This window comes from Charadrius vociferus, unplaced genomic scaffold (assembly GCF_000708025.1).
Source record: "Charadrius vociferus isolate BGI_N301 unplaced genomic scaffold, ASM70802v2 scaffold192, whole genome shotgun sequence".
Taxonomy (NCBI): domain Eukaryota; kingdom Metazoa; phylum Chordata; class Aves; order Charadriiformes; family Charadriidae; genus Charadrius; species Charadrius vociferus.
In genome coordinates this window covers 2601955-2620127 of record NW_009647437.1, presented here as the reverse complement: position 1 = coordinate 2620127, position 18173 = coordinate 2601955, and the positions used below count along the sequence as shown (strand labels likewise).

The 18173-nt window shown below is 36.6% G+C and overlaps 1 protein-coding gene across 1 annotated transcript in view; it reads right to left on the bottom strand.

Moving 5' to 3' along the window:
- Window positions 1-18173, bottom strand: part of PRKCE (protein kinase C, epsilon) — a 295234-nt gene that overhangs the window by 83679 nt on the left and 193382 nt on the right. Inside the window, exon 10 of the mRNA XM_009880644.1 lies at window positions 16907-17080. Coding sequence (XP_009878946.1) covers window positions 16907-17080 — 174 coding nt within the window. The remainder of the gene's footprint in view (window positions 1-16906; window positions 17081-18173) is intronic.

Below are 18173 nucleotides of genomic sequence, written 5' to 3'. Positions count from 1 at the left end.
CACAGGGGATATTTGAGAAAGCTCAGACAAAATTGCCTGAAAAAAGGAGAATACACGAGGATGCGCAAGTTTCTGAAAGACTGATGTGTCTGGAGAGTGCCACCACCAGTGTACATCATAATACAAATGCTCTGCAATCACCAGCTGTTGTGCAAATTAAGGGCTGCATTTGATATACAGAAATCTACTGGCCAATTTGTTTTCCGTCCTTTAAAAATCCACATTCAGATATTTTACATTCCATTTAGGATCAACCATTATAAGTCCTCTACTGCATAGGTAACATACCATCTAATCCACATAATTTAATACTGTACAGAAGTGAAATAATTACTTCCAAAGACGGACATGGAAAATTATAGCACATCACCTTAAAAGTATAATAATTTATGTATGACAACTACTGCTGAGGCTTCACTGACTATAAACACTAAAACTAACAACAAATAAAACTAGAAAAACAAACAAACAAAAACAAACACCCAACAACCAAAACCCCAAACCCAGAAACAAAACAGCAATTGCACATGCTGCTCACATATTTGCAGCACCTAAAGCTGAATTTGTAACAGATGACAAAACAACACATCTCATCCACAATACATACTTCTGCTCATGGCAAAAATAAAAAGGCAAGCTAATGTTTCTGATCCTTCTGAAGTCAGTGGGAATATAACCATTATCTTCAAAAGGATCAAAACTGACCCACAAATCTTGTTTTCCATTCTCATGAGCAACTTAATAGCAATCATGAGAATAAAGAGTTTAGGATCACATCTAAGGTGATTACAGCCACAAAACACCAATGTGAAAAAAAAAAATTCGCAGTTTAAATTTTCTTATTACTCTTTTAAGAGGAAAATCCATTGCTGTCTGGATAGGCAAGGCTACACGGGATTTCACAGCTGGCTCACTGTCTCAGCAGTGAACTGCTACTGAGGAGAGCAACATCCCCCTTCCTACTTCTGCCTCTTAGGCACCAGTGAGTGCCAGGCGGGTTAGAGCTGCTCGTTGACACACAGGTTGTTTTTTGCAACTTCGGTTTTCAGCTCTATCAGCAACTGATCCAACTCATCCACATAAGTGCTTGCTGGAATAGATGCAATGGAAAGACAGGGTACCCCCAGCAAGGGGGAGCAGAGGGGCAGATGTCCTCACCCACCAGCAGCACGGTCTCAGATCAGTGTGCACATATCATGAAACCGTGCTATTAATTGGTCAATGTTTAAACGGCCTGGAATAAAACACCAGTGTTTCGGTTTTGTACAAGCACACCCAAACTGTTTATTTTCCATTTTTCACTCCTCAATAGTTAATTTCACTGTTTCAGCTTCATTGAATTAAAAGTAGTCACTATTCAAACAAATAAACAAACCTTAATTCCCCCACCCCACACAAATTGGGCAATATCCTGAAAAAAGTTTTCAATTACTTTATACCTGGCTGCCAGCTATGGACTGAGTAAATTTTCTGTATTCATTCCATAAACATTCTCGTCAGATGACAGACTGCAGCAGTAACATGTTATAAAACATTCCTAAAATCTACACAGTGCCATCACAGAGTATCTTGCTTACATCACTATGAGCCTGATCAAAAGCACAATAACTTTTATTAGTTCTGGATCAAATCACAAATCCAGCTACTTTTGTACCTTCTTATTGTTCCGTGCAAACCGTGACAATGTAAGAACATGAACTTTATTTTTAAAGACATGGCTTTAAAGACAGAGCTTTCAGTACCCTTTTTTTTTTTGTTTAAATATCAAGGCTGACTAAAAGGAAGAGATAGAATCATGCAAAATTAAACACAGGTTTTGATAAGCAGTAAGTAAAAATGAAGAAATGTCTATATATTCAGTTGTGTTGCTTACCTGTCAAAAATCCCATCCCATGTGTATAACACCAGCAAGTTTTAAAGTAGGTTCAACAGCTTTATATATTAAGAAAATAAGCAGAAACACCCAGTGGCTTGGTGAGATTACAAGCATCAGCTATGAAAATGTCAATGGTATTTATGAACAGTGGAGCGATGGAAACTTCATAATAGTTTGAGAAGATATGGAAAATTCCTTTCAGGAATTTTTTTTCACTACATATGCAAAGTTAAGGCAAAAAGCCTTTCCTTAAATAATGCATGAATAATGCATTCTCTTTGGATAACGCAAACAAGATTGCAACTAAAAATTTTAAAAGACCACCCATAACAGGTATTTGCTGAATATCTGAAAAAATGATCAGTTGTATCTGTGATTGTAGACTCATACTATCTCACTCTCCTTTCTGGTAGATAGATGCATGTAAGTTTGAGCTCTCATTAAAGAAAAAAAAAGGCAGCTATCTTTCATTATAAATTGACTGATTTCACTCTGTGTATCAAAGAGAAGCATGATTGTATTTATTTTTCTCATTTCTATTATTTTAGGCTTTAAACTTCAAGCTATGGAGTGTTCTGTCCCTGAAGCAGCAAAGCTTTTCAGCGTATCAAAAAACATAATATATGAATAATTTCTTCATAGTCATCAGTACCTTGAAATCAACAACTGGTGAATTGCATATTTCAAAACTGATGTCAAAGATTCACATAATTATTTTAAAAATAAATTAAAAAAATGCAGCAACTTCCAGTGTTGTTTTGGTTTTTTTTGTTTGTTTTTTTTTTTTTTCACTTTTCCATTATATTGGTTGTGGTGTTACGTGAAACAAGGCAAGGAGAGGGCAAAGTCAGTTCACGATCAAAAACTACACTCAGGCCACAAGAACTGAACTGACAGACCAACACAGCAAGCTGGTAAAGCAGAACGATGCAATTGGTGTCTGATAACTAACAAGAATTAGAAAGCAAGCTCATATTTTAGGAGGAAAAATATCAATGGGATATATTTATGGCTTTTTAAGACTACAAAATGTTGAACTTGTAGTTTATATTTGCTCCAGTGGTTTTGCATTGCATTTCTACAACTATTCCTGCACTAAAAAGTGTTCAGGGAGTATAACATGCCATAACCTTGGCCCAGTGCAATATTTCATTCGAAGAAAAAGTATATTAATAATTAAGAAGTGTTGTCTGGAATCAAGAACAAAAGAGCAGAGGTAACAATTTGCACAAACCTAGCCTTTGTGATTCAGTAAGTACACCAGCAGTGATTTGAAGCTTCCCATTCGGTACTTTGTGGTCGTGCTAAGCCAGCATTTCAAAGCAAACTTCAGTTGTACTGACACAATTTCCCATGTCTTTAGTTCCATAGGAGAGAGAAGTTCTTTTTGAAATTTTCCCCTACTTTCACCTCAAGGCTTCGCGAGACTCCTTTGAAGTTTATAACATAAGGTTTCTATGGGACGACAATTTACATAATTCAAAGGAGAGCTTTAAGGAAAGATCACAAATTGCTACTTGTTAAATTAACAGACATCTACCCTTGCTGAGAAAAAGAAGGAAAAGGAAAAATAATTAAAAACCTCAGAATTTTTCATTAACAGATTATCATGTTTTTAACCTGCTAAGCATTGTACTTAAACCCTCAAATAATTTTGTTTGTACTCTGTTTATCTTTCTGAGACCATCAGTAATTTGACAAAGGCTGCAACTTGCAAGCAAAACTTGTGGGTAGGACCAAAAAAAATGATGTAATTCTTCACTGTATCATGATAAGATCTGGGAACTTTTTTTTCATAGTTTAGTTTCCTTTATTCAAATATAAGACAGTATATTCAGTTTGCCAAGACACAATGTTCTCTGCTGTCTGTTACTTGAATAATGTAATTTAGCATTTGCTTCAAGAATATTTTCAAAAAGAACACATAAACTCATATGTCCTCTAAGCTCTTCAAGCAGTAGCTTCCGCATTTCCTCAAAGAATGTAAACAACTTTAAAACCAACATACTACTAATGGACAAAACATTATTTTTCTCTGGACAAGGCCAGTAAATAAACCTCCTTTCTGTCAGGGCTATTTGCAGAATGATGTTAACTGTGCAATCAGATAATGGCTAACGAATTTTAATGAAGTCTGTATTGTGTATCAAATCCTGAACTCGGTGATATTTTAGGTTCTAGGGAGCTGCCTGTGGCTTCCTAGACCCAAATCACCGGTGTAAATCTAGTTAAAAAACAGAGTGAAACAATACTCAGATATTGGGTTACACATGTGGCTGAGATTACATGTTAGCCTAAGGGATATTTGAACCACTTCGAGTGCTTTATATAATAATACCACATTGAACTGCACTGTGGAAAGCAGTTAATCTCCTCGGGCATATCACCCAGCAACAACTCCTTCCTAACTTTTCCCACAGATTCATGGCAAATTTCCCAAAGTTCAGAGGTTTGGTGAGCTTAAGCCTCTTTAAATTCAGATTCCTATCTAAAACTCCTCCATTTCTGATCCAGAAATCTTATTAGATATGATCTTCCTGTTTCTCGTTATAGTAGAAAAGCTCTGCAAACTTCCTTTCCGATGCTCCTGCAATAGAGCAGTGGCCGTTAAAGGACTTGCTCTTGAATACCACAAGCATGAAGGGGATGTTTATATATGCAAGGCACAAAGCGAACATGTGGCACAAGTCTGTGTGAATGAGACCTCAGCAACATGACCACCAAGGTTTTCACATCTGAATGCAACCAAAGAGTACTTTCTAGGAGTTAAATACATCACAGGGATATACTGAATTTTAAACCCCTGACGACAGCCCCTTTTCCTGCCCAAACCTCATTTCATTTTCACTCTGTGATTGTCTAAAAATACAACAAGTGAGATTTCTTGGATGTCCAAAGAAGTTAATTAACTTCTCTTTTAGAACTTATTCTCCTACTGTATGGGTCCATAAATGAATCCATGGGTTATACTCATCAAAATATCCAACACAGCTGTTCTCATTTATGGAAGAGTTTTCTATACCCTACTTTTTCTTTAAAAAATGCTCAGATAAATGTGTTAAAAAGCGGCTGAAATAAGTTTAAAATAACCTTTATTTCATTTCTACTGCAGAAATTCAACAAAGGAACACTGCAGACCGAAAATCTGAAAGAGGATGGCATCACTCTTTGGCATGCTTCTTAATTAAATCTAATGCATTATGCATGATGCCCTTTTGGCTCTGGCATAACATTGCCAGCTGTGGTTCATTGCTTATGTTCCTGATGGGAAAGCACAAGGTACTGTAACACTTATCTCTTTCTTTCAGTACCTTAGCTCTCAGTGATGGAAAATGTAATTTGAGAACTGTTCTATCAAATTTATTATGTACTATTTACCTAGATTACAGCAGGTAATATTTTTTATGTCTAATGTATGCATAACAATTACGGAAACACATATCAAAACACCTGTAGGGAATCCTGTTTTTTTTTCTATCTGAGAAACCTCAGTATGTTTAGTTGCTATTTCCAGGTGATCAGATACATTATTTCACTGCTGTTGAAGATGATGGAGAAATAGTGCAGCTACATCAGTTTGGAGATTTTTAATGGCATAGACACTACTTTCAGAAATATTGTTAAAAAGATATGGTATAAATATTTATACTGCACTATAGGGTTGTCTATTTGCAGATGTGTTATTAAAAGGATTTTTCCACTCCAGAGTGGAGAACAAAACACAATGCTCTCCAACACTTACATTCCTAAATAGCTTCTCACTTTTAATAGTTCCCACAAAGATGCCACCTCATTACATGCAAACCCACCATCTTTGGCTCAGGATATGCCCAAGTCAGCTGCCTCCTGATATCGGGATAGTATTCTGGAAAAATGTCATGATACGCTTTACCATGTACCTACATTATTCCTTGGCATCTGCTTTGGCAGTGCTAGAGACAGGATGCTGGGCCAAACAAGCTGTTGGCTGTTCTTACATTAGTATGTCTTATGCAGTCCATCATGACATCAGAGCATGGTACCGCCTTTTCTTTGGCCCTTCGTACAAATTAGCTTCCCAAAAGAGGATGAAAGGAATCTAGCAAGACGTTAAAATTCATGTTTCAAGAGAAAAATTGCATGAGCACAGAGAATTAATGAAAACTGATAAATACATGCAAAATCCTTAGTCTACATATAACATTCTCTGTTCAACACATTTTTATAACCCTTCCTTTATAAATATCCATTGATATGTGTATGCACCACACACTGATTATTTTGTTTGTTTGTTTTTGTTCTGTATGATAAACATGAGTTACCTGAGCCAGGCTTTTTCAATACCTATTCCAAGTCATTATTCATACACCTCTCTTCACTCTCTGGATTTCTGTAGTTCTATAAATGCAACAGTGACCTTTAAAAGCATTAATTGTATCTACTTTATTTTCCATACTTTCCTGTTTCCAGAACATGGTTAATTTTTGGCAAAGCATATGCTTCACACAGCTGAAAACCCTGGCAATTCACAAGTATAAATTAGTCAGACAACAGGAAACACTGTCCAAAATTCTGCCATGATTTAAGCCATCCAAACCCTCTAAAATAAGTAAAGCAGCATAGAAGTAAATAGTGCGACTTATCTTCAGGGCATAGATCTTTCTACAATTCAGGAAGCAGTTTTAAGGGCAGAATTTCACATGATTATTTTAATATTGGGTTTCTGAAGACAGAAAAGAGCAAATAAGTACCACCACAGACTTTTCAAGAAATCACTTATTAATTAGAGTATTTGAATTTACTTATCTTGTGTGATTCTGTGAAGCTTCTTGGAAAAACATATTTATAGAATTTTATGAAATCGATCCCTTTCATCCTTCTATCAGCTGAATAGAAAGTTAAGTACATAAAAGGTCAATTTTCCTTCTTGTGTACTTGACAAGGTATACATACTCTGAAAGGAAGAATTATAACTGGGTCTTTCTTGGATGTATTAAGGATAAAATGGGGTGGCCTTTCTAGGTCGCAACTTAAAAACTAGTCTATGGAAATATGCAGACTTACTACTAGCTGGTATTATTCCACACACAATTAAAGTAGTTGAGTTTGTAAGTTAACCTTCAGAGTGCCTTCCATAAACACTCCGTTCCCTTATAATGTACTGCCTTTGAAAGAAGAAAGTTTTTTTCCAGCATAGCTACTGTTATTATTTAAATTATTTAAAGTAGTATCGTTGGGTGATTATTATTTTTAAGAGTCATACAATTCTGACAAAACGTCATTAATCCTTAGAGGACCTAGTGATCTGATCACAACAAAGCTAACCTTATGCACAGAGAGTCACTGTGCATGGGGAAGAGAGACTTACAGTTATTAAATACACTGTGTGATGCAGGAAAAGATGGATTAGTACACCCGATGTGGGAAAAGTTAAATATTTGTGCTACACTGTGTAGGAAGAGAAAGGTTGTGAGCAAATTAAGCAGAGAATTTCCCTTTGGGAAATAATTTAAAACACAGTTTTATACTAGTTTTATAATATGGCATCTTAATGGAATATCTTCCGAGATCACAATATAAATAATTCATGCTTCAGTAATAATCAGAATCCTTACAATGAAAAGGAACTTAACTAAAACTCCCAGCTCTTCCCCTCTTTTCAGTCTCATTTAAAGGTGACTACACACATTTTTAGACGTGGAAAGTGGAGAATGGAAAAAGAAAGCGTTTCAAAGTAGTTCATAGCCGTTTGCTGTAAGATGAAATAGCAGAGTCCAAAACTAACGTTCACTGTCATGACCTCCCAATTGCTAAAGAACACTCTTGCATTCCTATGAACTACTGTATCTGTAAGCAGAGCCAGGACTTTCTTATTCAGTTTCCTTAGTTCTGAACACTTACTTTTAAATCACTGATCAGTTTACTAGAAAAGAACGGAAAGCATTAGTGATGAGATACAGTTTACCTGTACATATTTCATGGATTTACATTTACTGTTTCTTACTAATAGTGGCTGTTGTATATATTCTTTATACAGCTCTTCAGTCCTAGTGTAGAAACACTGTGGACCCACAGGCCCACAAGCAACACACCATTCACTCTCCCCCAGTGAGTCACTTCTCTTAACTGCTAAGTTGACACTATAGATCACCTTCCTTGTCATCTTTTTTTAAGGAGATAAAACAATGCACTGGATACTTCTCAGCTTACAGAATGGCCTTGGGCTCACCTTACATGGGAACACAAAGAAGCTCTCTACATGCTTCCCCACACACAAACAGGAGACTACAGGCTGGGTGAGCATCACTACTCTCCGCCCACAGTAATTAGGCAAGAGTAAACCCTGCTGCCATCAAAAAAGTACGTGTATATGTGCTAAAATTACTCACCCACAAGTGAGATAAAATGGCATAAAGATTCCCTTAAATCTTCTCACACACCCATTAACAGTGCAAAAATAATCTGTCAATGTGGTTTTGGGAAGAGATTAAGTGTCATTTAAGTTATACCCTACTGAAGTTTGGCCCACCTCAAACATGGTGTACAGTGCAGAAGACATAGTATGCCAAAACTAAAATTACTCTGTGTACATGCTAAAAAAAGCAATGAAAATTTTACTAAAGATGAAAACCCAAACGTTTTGTAAATTCCACTTCTTTCCCATGGTGAAATTCTCTCGTGTACAATTATCATTTGCTGTTTACTGTCATTACCAAAAAAAAAAATAAAATGTTGTACTGAAGTGCCCAAATGAATTCCAAAGAGAATCATTTCCTACATTTAGACAAGAAGCTGCAGAAGACTCAACTTTTATATGCAGTTTCCTTTTTCCTGACTCTTCCTTTGGGGTGCACTAGTTGTTTACTTTTAAGAGCAACACCTAACAAACACAGTATTAAATGTTTTCCCACAATCACTTGGGTAAAACAGGCTTTCTTTAAATAGCGTTTAAAACAGTTAACTAGCATAAACAAGGCATCCTGATAGCTACCCATGCGAGCATTGCATTTCCATTTATTTTAAAGATAGGTTTTATTTTTAAAAATTCTTTTTTATGATGAACCCATTAGAGGCAAATTGTCAGTAGTTCTTTGCAGCTATAAAATACAAGTAAAAGCACAAAGGGTGCTAGGAAAAAGGATCAGTGGGTTCATGTAGGTCATGTACTCAGGTCTCTTCTGTCCAAACATGGGATCCCACATCAGGTGTGAGGATGGTCTTGAGACCGAGGTGCAGAGGAAGGACAGAAAGGAGGGTCACAGCACATGGCTGCAGGGTGACAGATCCTGCTACAAACCAATCAACCACATTTATTCCAAGGGCTGCTGCCACAAGGCAGATTATCCTTCCCACTCTTCTCTCCCAAGACAAAACTAAACTAAAAGCCACAATCCAGCCTTGACCTGCAGGATTTCATTTAAAGCAGCATTGTTCAATTCTGCTGGATTAGGAACAGTACTCCATTCCCACAAAAGCTGTAAGATTAAGAATGCCAGAGGAGCAACCAACCAGCATGATGTTAACACAGCCACAGTATAAGCTTATACAGAGATTTTGTGGACCCAGTAAGTGTTGGGTCTACTCCAGTTCTGTTCAAAGTCTGCTACATGCTTCACCCTGTTTGGATGACAATACTCCTGTCTCCTTGATCTCTGCTAAAGCACAATGTACAGGACAGACAGACTTGCCAGGAAAGTTACTGGCAAAGCATGTGGTAGATATTCTGAAAATTCCTCCCTTCAAACATGCCTCAACTGTAAATACACATTTTTTTCTCATGAGGAAAAGTGTGCAGTATACAGTTCCAGCTACTCTTGTCCAAGAGATATGAAACCAGTACCTAAAAATGCCCTTAGCTCTACCTGTTATCCTAAAAACCTCCTGTCTGCACATGATCACATAAGGACTAAAATCCTGAAGTTAAATTTTACGCTTGGCTACAAAGACGTTTCTAACACAGTAAACTACTGGCACAGTTAACTTTAAAACCCTAACATGCAGGCATGAGGACCAAGGTAAATAAAATCAGTACAAACCCCAGCTTGCCCTCACCTCTTTCATGACAGCAGTTGCAGTGAATTCTGGTCACAGATGCTGACTCGGGACTATTCCCAGGGTTGTCAAGGCCTCAGGTGGTTACAGCAAAGCAATCCATGGAGCTGCAGCTGCAGCACTCACTTTTGTACATGCAAACTAGGAACAAGCCCTAGCTTTGAGAGGGTGTGAAAGAGTCCTCTTCAGTTTGGGTGCTACATCACAAAATAAGTCTTTCCTGTCTGAAAGAGAAGCATTTAGACTCTTCTGATTGATGCTGGAGGAGTAATTTCTCCTACTGGCCCTTGATGAGCCTGGCTGCACTGATAGCCTGACTTGAAGTTTAACACTAAAAGGACTAATGTGAACAATGAATCTTCAGTGAGCTAACCAGGCTTTAATAATCCTTAAGAGCAGCTAGCAATAACTGAGCAGCATAATAGCAAATTTCCCAAAACCGGGTCATCATGCTGGAAACAGGGGCTTGTGTGTGCGAGAGACAATGATTACAGTATTTAATCATCAGCTTCACCGTTCCAACTATTCTTGTCCACAGTGTCTACTTTTAGACAATACAATGATCGTGGTCAATGTATTCATACTGTGTAGTAGTCAACAGGAAATCTAAATTTAACATACACAGCACTCAAATTTCTGAAAAACCTTATTCTGCCAAAATTTCATGTGTTTACATGACTTCTTGACTGTATGATATAAGGGACCTCACCAGATACCACTCTTATTTCTAGTGCTTCAGGAAATATTCTGAAGAATGGGTCACTATCAGTTCGTTTTAATTTCTTATGATATGAACTGCCTGTAGAAGCCAGCTGGAATTAAAGAATAGCTACTATTGCACATATTCTGTGTATACGCATATATAATGATACAGGTAAATAAAATATTAAAATTGAACAGTATAAATAACATTATTCCATGCTTACCTACCATTTTATTCTACCTTCTTACCAGTTAACACCATTAAGAAATCTTTGTCAATAACTTTATATTTAAATTGTATTAAAATATTTTAGCACTGCAGTAGCTAAAAATGCAGGGGCTAATTTAGTCTTTTCTCTCACACATGTACAAATCCACTGAAGCAGGGATAATAATGAACAGAATTGGGCCCTAAAAACTTCTAATTTGACACTAATCAGTAACAAAAGGCAATGCAAACTTGTGCTAAACAGATTACACCCATATAGCAATATCTGCATAATGGCTTTAGCTGCTTAGCAACGAAAGTACAAGAATACCAGATAAAATGGATTATAAGCTTTGATTAGTCCCAGATGAATGTAACAGTGGCTAGTCAGTTAGGTTAATTTGCACTGTATATCATAAATGACACTCCTCTGAGCTATTATTACAGAAGACATTTACTTTTTCGTACAAATATATGTAAGAGAAATAAGACTTGATTTTACATTACCAAAGACTGCTTTGGTCACATACTACAGTGATTCTTCTTAAATTAACTTGGAAAACATGACTTAAAGCCATCATAAACATGCGATTCTCTTTCATTTTGAAGTTTTACAATTTCTTACACAAATAAAAAAAGCCACTTTAAAAATGTAACTCCATTTTACACCTTTTGCAATATTTCACTTTTTCATACTGCTCCTTGTACATTATAATAATATTGTACTACTGGACTTCCAAGCCCTCCTTGGAAACATTTAAATACAAGCCACGAGTAGAAGGACTGATTACTCTTGGTGTATTACAGAGGGGTCTGATGCAGAAAGAGGTTCAGAGATTTGCCAAAAGTCCCAAAGAAACATCGTGGCAGCTGAAACAAACAAAATCTCTGAAGTCTTAGCTTTAGAAACACCAGCCTTCTAGCACTACCCCGAGTTTGCTAGATACAGTGCAAATGCGCTGAAACGAATAGTACCTGAAGCACAGTAGACACAATCTAGGATAAACCGGTAGTAAGCCACTAGGTAGAACACAACAATTAAAGGATCAACATAGTCATAATAGGGTCACTACAGCCTATTCCTAGATGTCCTTCAGTTCTGACAGTCGTGTGGCTAATCTCTACCTTACAACACCAGAACACAGGAAAGAAGCAAATGGCCTTGAAGGTCAGCTCAGGAGCTATGCTATGAATAGATAGGTTGCGTACTGGAACAGGCTGCTGAGAGAAGTTGTGGCTGCCCCATCCCTGGAGGTGATCAAGGCCAGGCTGGATGGGGCTTTGAGCAACCTGGTCTAGTGGGAGGTGTCCCTGCTCACGGCAGGGGGGTTGAAACTCACGGATCTTTAAGGTCCCTTCCAAGCTAAACCATTCTGTGATTCTATGATTAACATGCAGAAAACTTTAGGGAAAAAAAAACAAACCACCCCACACAAGTTTTTATGGGTGAGATAAGTCTAACAATTTATCTGTAGTAACTGACTTTCTCTGTCCTTTATTTAATTACCTGTTTTATCTAATAGAAATAGCTATAGTGCTGACTAAGGCCCCTTAACAAGTTATGCAGTTCTATCATTCAACAGGAATATTGCTTTTTACTAATAGTACTCTCTATTATGTCTGTGTACAAAAGCAATGTGTGTACCAAGCAATTTTGTTAAAGATAGTACTCCAAAAAGAGGAGAGCACTAGTTCCAAATTTATCTAATTTCATGAGCTGTCTAATCTTCTAAATTTATAATGCATTATCATAATAAAGCTTTCACTGTCTTAATTTTAAAAAACATTTTATTTCTAAAGTATTTATTAGGGTAATTCATTATAAATTATAGGATATGCACATATATGTGTATGCATCTCACAGGGTAGAGATCTAGAAAATTTTCAGTATTATGAAGAAGGTTGACAGGGGTGTAGGAGGAATAAAGTGAAGCCAGTTATACCTTTTTGTGGAATCTCAATTTTCCATTGAAAAATACTTTAATTTTCACAGTTCTGAAACTTGCAACTGTAAATGACGTATCACAAATACAAGACTGTCTTCAGAGAAAATAGCTCCAGAAATACTTAACCCCACTTTGCCAGCCACCTGACCAAAGCATTATCAAGAAAACCTAATGTTGATACTGTTCCACAGTTGATCACTGAAGCACGGCAAGAGGTTGGAATGAAGAGAACACTGGAGAGGGCAATTGGGCAGCATCAGCATTATTGTCAGCTACGATACTCCTTACTGAAAACACAAAGGCACCAGCACATAGAAGAAGAGAAAGGGAAGACAGGATGAAGATTGAAAAAAGAATGTAAACAGTAGCAGTCCTGAAAAAACCCAACATTTTCTCAATAAAGGACACAATGAAGTCCTGAATAAATCAAAGATGATGATAAACAAAGGCCTGTTATTACAAAAATGCTGTGCGCTGTATGTTAGGCCTTGGGCAAGTTTCACTATGGGAGTGCCGAATACAGAATGGAGTATTCTTCATTTATATCCCAGCTGACAGATCACAAGCAAAACAGAACTCAAACTTCTGAATACATTGATAGATGGATTGATCATATTCTGGCAAAACAAGAAGAGAAATTCCAGAGTATAGGTGTGTTGAAAAATACTATCCAACTGTGACATGGTTTTATAAGATATGCTACACTAAAATCTCGTGAGCACCTTCCATGTAAAAACACGTGTCAGCTGAGGTCCCGCCACTAGATTTTACATTCTTTCTAATGTGTAGGACTGGGTTGCTGAGTTCATGCCTCAAACTATTGCAGACAAAACATCATACATCAGCTTCACATACTTTACCCCGCTTTGGAGCAGAACCCAGCTCTCGACTTCCAGATTACCGCAAAAGACCACAAAACAATCCTTGAAGTATGATATTTGAATATATATAATTTTAATACAGAATTTTGGGGGGGGGGGGCTCCTTTTTTGATGAGCTTAAAGCAAAGTTGTTTGATCAAAGTTAGCTTTCGGATTAAGAAGAAACATGAGAAATACCAGTCCCAACAATATTTCTATAGCTAGAAAGGACTACTAAAGCTAGATGGGACTACTAAAAGTAAATTCACATACGTAGTGCTAAAACCACATTTGTGTATAACTTACGCTGTTATTAGCCATTATTTAACATGATTTCTGAATTCCAAGATAATTTTAAATATGATCCCTTACTTTTTGTGATGATAATAGTATCATTTAGTAAATGATACTATTGAAAAGTCTGCTCCATGTAAAAAACAAATAATACTGCAGCATATTTACTGTAAAAAGCATATTAGGCAACTTTTCTGCAGTGTCTTCACCTTATTACTGAAGGAAAACACTGCAATATATAAAGTGAAACTCATAGATTCACATTTTTGTGGAAGATGAACAAAGAAAGTAATCTCATTATATAAAGTCAACCTCTGAGTGCTTTGACAATGAATACTGAGTCAATCTTCCCATTAAGTCAGGGTGTATATGACAAAGATGCTCTACTTGAAATGTAAAATTTAATTCCAGCATGATAATTTCAGGACCAGTTCTGCAAAGTACAGCAGCCATGGCACAGCATACAATTGCAGCGCAAGTAACTAGGCACTACTGTTAAACACATTTTAAACTCTATTGTACAATATCCTTTGTCTCAGTAAAGCTATTTTAACCACAGTTCATGTTTGTTCAAGCAAGTTTTTGTACCTGTTTTTCCACTGAACCTGAGCAAATCATTCAGTGACAATTTACTTGGTACATTTTCATTTGTTATCATTCATAAATAATTTATAGCTTTAGCAGATGTATTGCTTTTGCTTTTACATGTGTTTTGTTTTATTGCTTCTTTATTAAGAGTTCATCAAATTGTTCATCAGCCATGCTCAAAAAACTACTTCAATTTTTCAACTGTGGAATTTTAATTTGATTGGGTATCACTAGGTATAGTTTTGGTTGTTTGATAAGAGTCACTAGCCTATGACTTGTAACTATAAATCACATAACTATCAGTTCTTCTGAGTTCAAGCAAAGCCACAAACTATAGTTTCTCTCTGGTCAAGAGATCTGGGAAGAGAGAAGGTGGTGAGAAGAATTTCTGAATATCTTACTTTGATGAATGGTTTTGGAGAGCAGGGAGGAAGGCAGAAAGCACAATACAAAAGAGGGGAGAACAGATGAGAAATACAAAAGGAAAGAAATCTCCAGAAAATCAGAGAAGTAGCAGGAGAATCTTCTGCCATAACTCACTTAATGTAAAACTAATCTTTACTGATGTTCTGCCACATGATTCACATCAGTCTGATGATACTTTAATTTACACTTCAGGCAGCACAGTCTACCTTAGTCCTGAAGGTCCCTCTCTGTTCAGAGTTTAACCTTCACCCCAATACAATCTTTTTACCACTTTCTTCATCTGAAATAATATGCTCAATTCTAGTTATAGATTGTAAAATAATATATTAAAACATTTAAAGTGTATGTTCACACACATATACAAATGAAATGAAAGTGTGAATGCACGAAACATCCTCTGCAGACATAAATTGTATACATACCTTCCTGGGCTATTTTTTTATGTCAACTTCAAAGCATATAAAATGCTAACACGTTTTCACCATTTTAAGAACTGTATAAACATACTAAACATTTGCTATTTGCGTATTGGAATACACTATAATCTTGGTCCTATTAGCCATTTTCCTATGGCTTTCCCACTGATCTATTTATCTTTCCTGACAACTTTGCTGGAAGATCTTTTAGTTGCCGCTTTTCTGTAATTCCACACATATAATTATTGCAATTGTTCATTTATGCCATACATAGTTTTGGTTATAATATGTGAATATGTATGTATTTACACACGCGCACACATACACTCACACACTAGTAACTCTGAATTTTGTTCAATATGCTAATCTAATTATTCATTTAATCTGCAAAACTTTTCCATTAAACTGATTCAAATACTCCAATGTAGCGTCTTACTAAAAGAAAAAAAAACAACCCACAAGTTTAAAGGAAGTTGACCGATTTTCAAGTGTTTTATTTAAAACATACATATAAACTAAAGTCTACATATATACTAACGTTTAAACTTATTCCCTTACAGGTCAAAAACTCTTCCCGTTGAAATGAATGGCATATTTAGTTCAACAGGCAAAAGTTCAGACCTTAGTGCTTTGAAATAGTAAACATTTTATCAGGCACTTAAAAAATAACAGATGCTTCTGTAAATTTAATTATATATGATTGGTATTCTATCTGCAAGACAGATTCACCTGCGGGTTTTTTTTGTCCATAAAGCTTTTTGGATAATCAGGTGAAAAACTGTCAGCTCAGCTGAATGAAAAGAGAGAATTAAGGGACTAAAAAATGAAAACCAGAAATATTCTGTGAACACAACTGGTTTCAAGACTGACGGGATTCAGAAATCCTACAGAGTTGGCCAAACCATCCAAACATTCACTTAGATTTAAGGAGTAAATCCCAAACATATGCTATGAAGAGGAAAGTTACCAACAAGGAACATGCCAATGGGAACAGGCTCTCGTTATCAGCTGTCTCTGCCTCTCCTTCTCCCTGCTCCTCAAGCACATGGGAGCATTAGCACTACAGGAACTTATTTAACTTATTAATCAGCAGTATATCTATTGCCTTTCTATTTTGAACATTTTGTGTACTGTACAACACAAGAAAACTGAAAAGATGAGTGTTCTGCCATAATCTCATTTCTGACAAGAGCTTTTTAGAATTTCACTCTGAATACGGGATGTTAAACACATTTGTACTTAATTCAACAAACGATACACCATATTAATATACAGAAGAAATCCAGAAAATGACACCTCAGTAGTTTTTTTGTGGTTTTTGCGTGTGAGGTTTTTTTTATTTTTTAACTCATTTACTGCCATCTCCTGGTACTTACAAGGTACTAGTATTTATGCTATTTAACAGCAGCCAGTACTCCTGTTCAACACTGCTGAAATGCCAAAAAATTCCAAGAAATATTTTCAAAATATTGCTGTTTTATTTAAGTGGCTGACTTTTATTGTGGAATATTGAATATTGTTACCTGGGCACAAACCGGTAAAAGGTTCACGTAGCTTACCTTCGTCTGGAAGCAGCAGTAGAGTTGTGTTAGGTATGGATGTTTCCGTGCTAATGCCAGAATTCTCTTTTCTGTCATTGTACAGTCTACATCGTCATCTTGAAGTATGACATCTTTCTTCAAGACTTTCACTGCGTATACTTCATCTTTTCCTTTTAGCTCAGCTAACATTACCTAAAACAAGCAGAAATTCTGTTTACATATGGACAATAGATACCATAAATGCAGGGTTGCACGAGTTTGACTGCATTGGAAATATAAAAACAGTTACACGCCTATCTGAATGAAGTTGTACGTTTATAAAATTAAAAGCAAAGTAATGTAATTTTAGGAAAAGATAGCTCTGCTATTCTTTAAATTTGAAACAGATGATATCTATTTTGTTTGTCAGTAAAGAACGCAGAAGATAAAAAAAATTTATCCCCTCATTCAAATATCTTAATGAGTTCCTTTTTAATGAGATCTCAAAAACTAAAAAAGGAAGGGAGTCGATACAGAACAGAAATTTATTTCCCACTTTTATCTCCTGCTTTTGGTACTGAGATTTGTGTGTGATGAACTTAGTATACAATCCCACATGCCATTTTAGCCCCTTTAAAGTTGTTGATTTTAACTACTATTGTTTAAGGTTCAAGTTCTATACTCTGTTTAAGGTCAGTTCTGGCTTGGAGCCAGGGTAATCTTCAGAGAAAGAATTAGTAAACAGGGAGACAAAAGAACTGCTTCAGCCCTGTCCCTCTGCATCTGCAGTTCCCGTATACCAAGGAAGGAAGATTGTACTTCTGAAACAGATTCATATTTCAGTCCTCCTCTTTGATTCCATGGTGCACAGCACTGTGAAAACAAAATCTATAAGCCCTGTAAATAGAGCATTGCCCCTTTGTCGTTATTTCAGCTGGGATGGAGTTAACTTTCTTGCTAGTAGCTGGTGTAGTGCTATGTTTTGGATTTGGGATGGGAAATACTGTTGATAGCACACAAATGTTTTCAGTTGTTGCTAAGGTCTCAAGGCCTTTTCTGCTCCTCACACTGCCCTGCCAGCAAGAAAGACTGGGAGTGCACAAAAAGTTGGGAGGGAAAACAGCCGGGACAGCTGACCCCAACTGACCAAAAGGCTATTCCATACCATGTGATGTCATGATTGGTACATAAAGCTGGGGGAAGAAGAAGGAAAGGGGGGGGGATGTTTGGAGTTATGGCATTTGTCTTCCCAGGTGACCATTACACTTGATGGAGCCCTGCTTTCCTGGAGATAGCTGGGCACCTG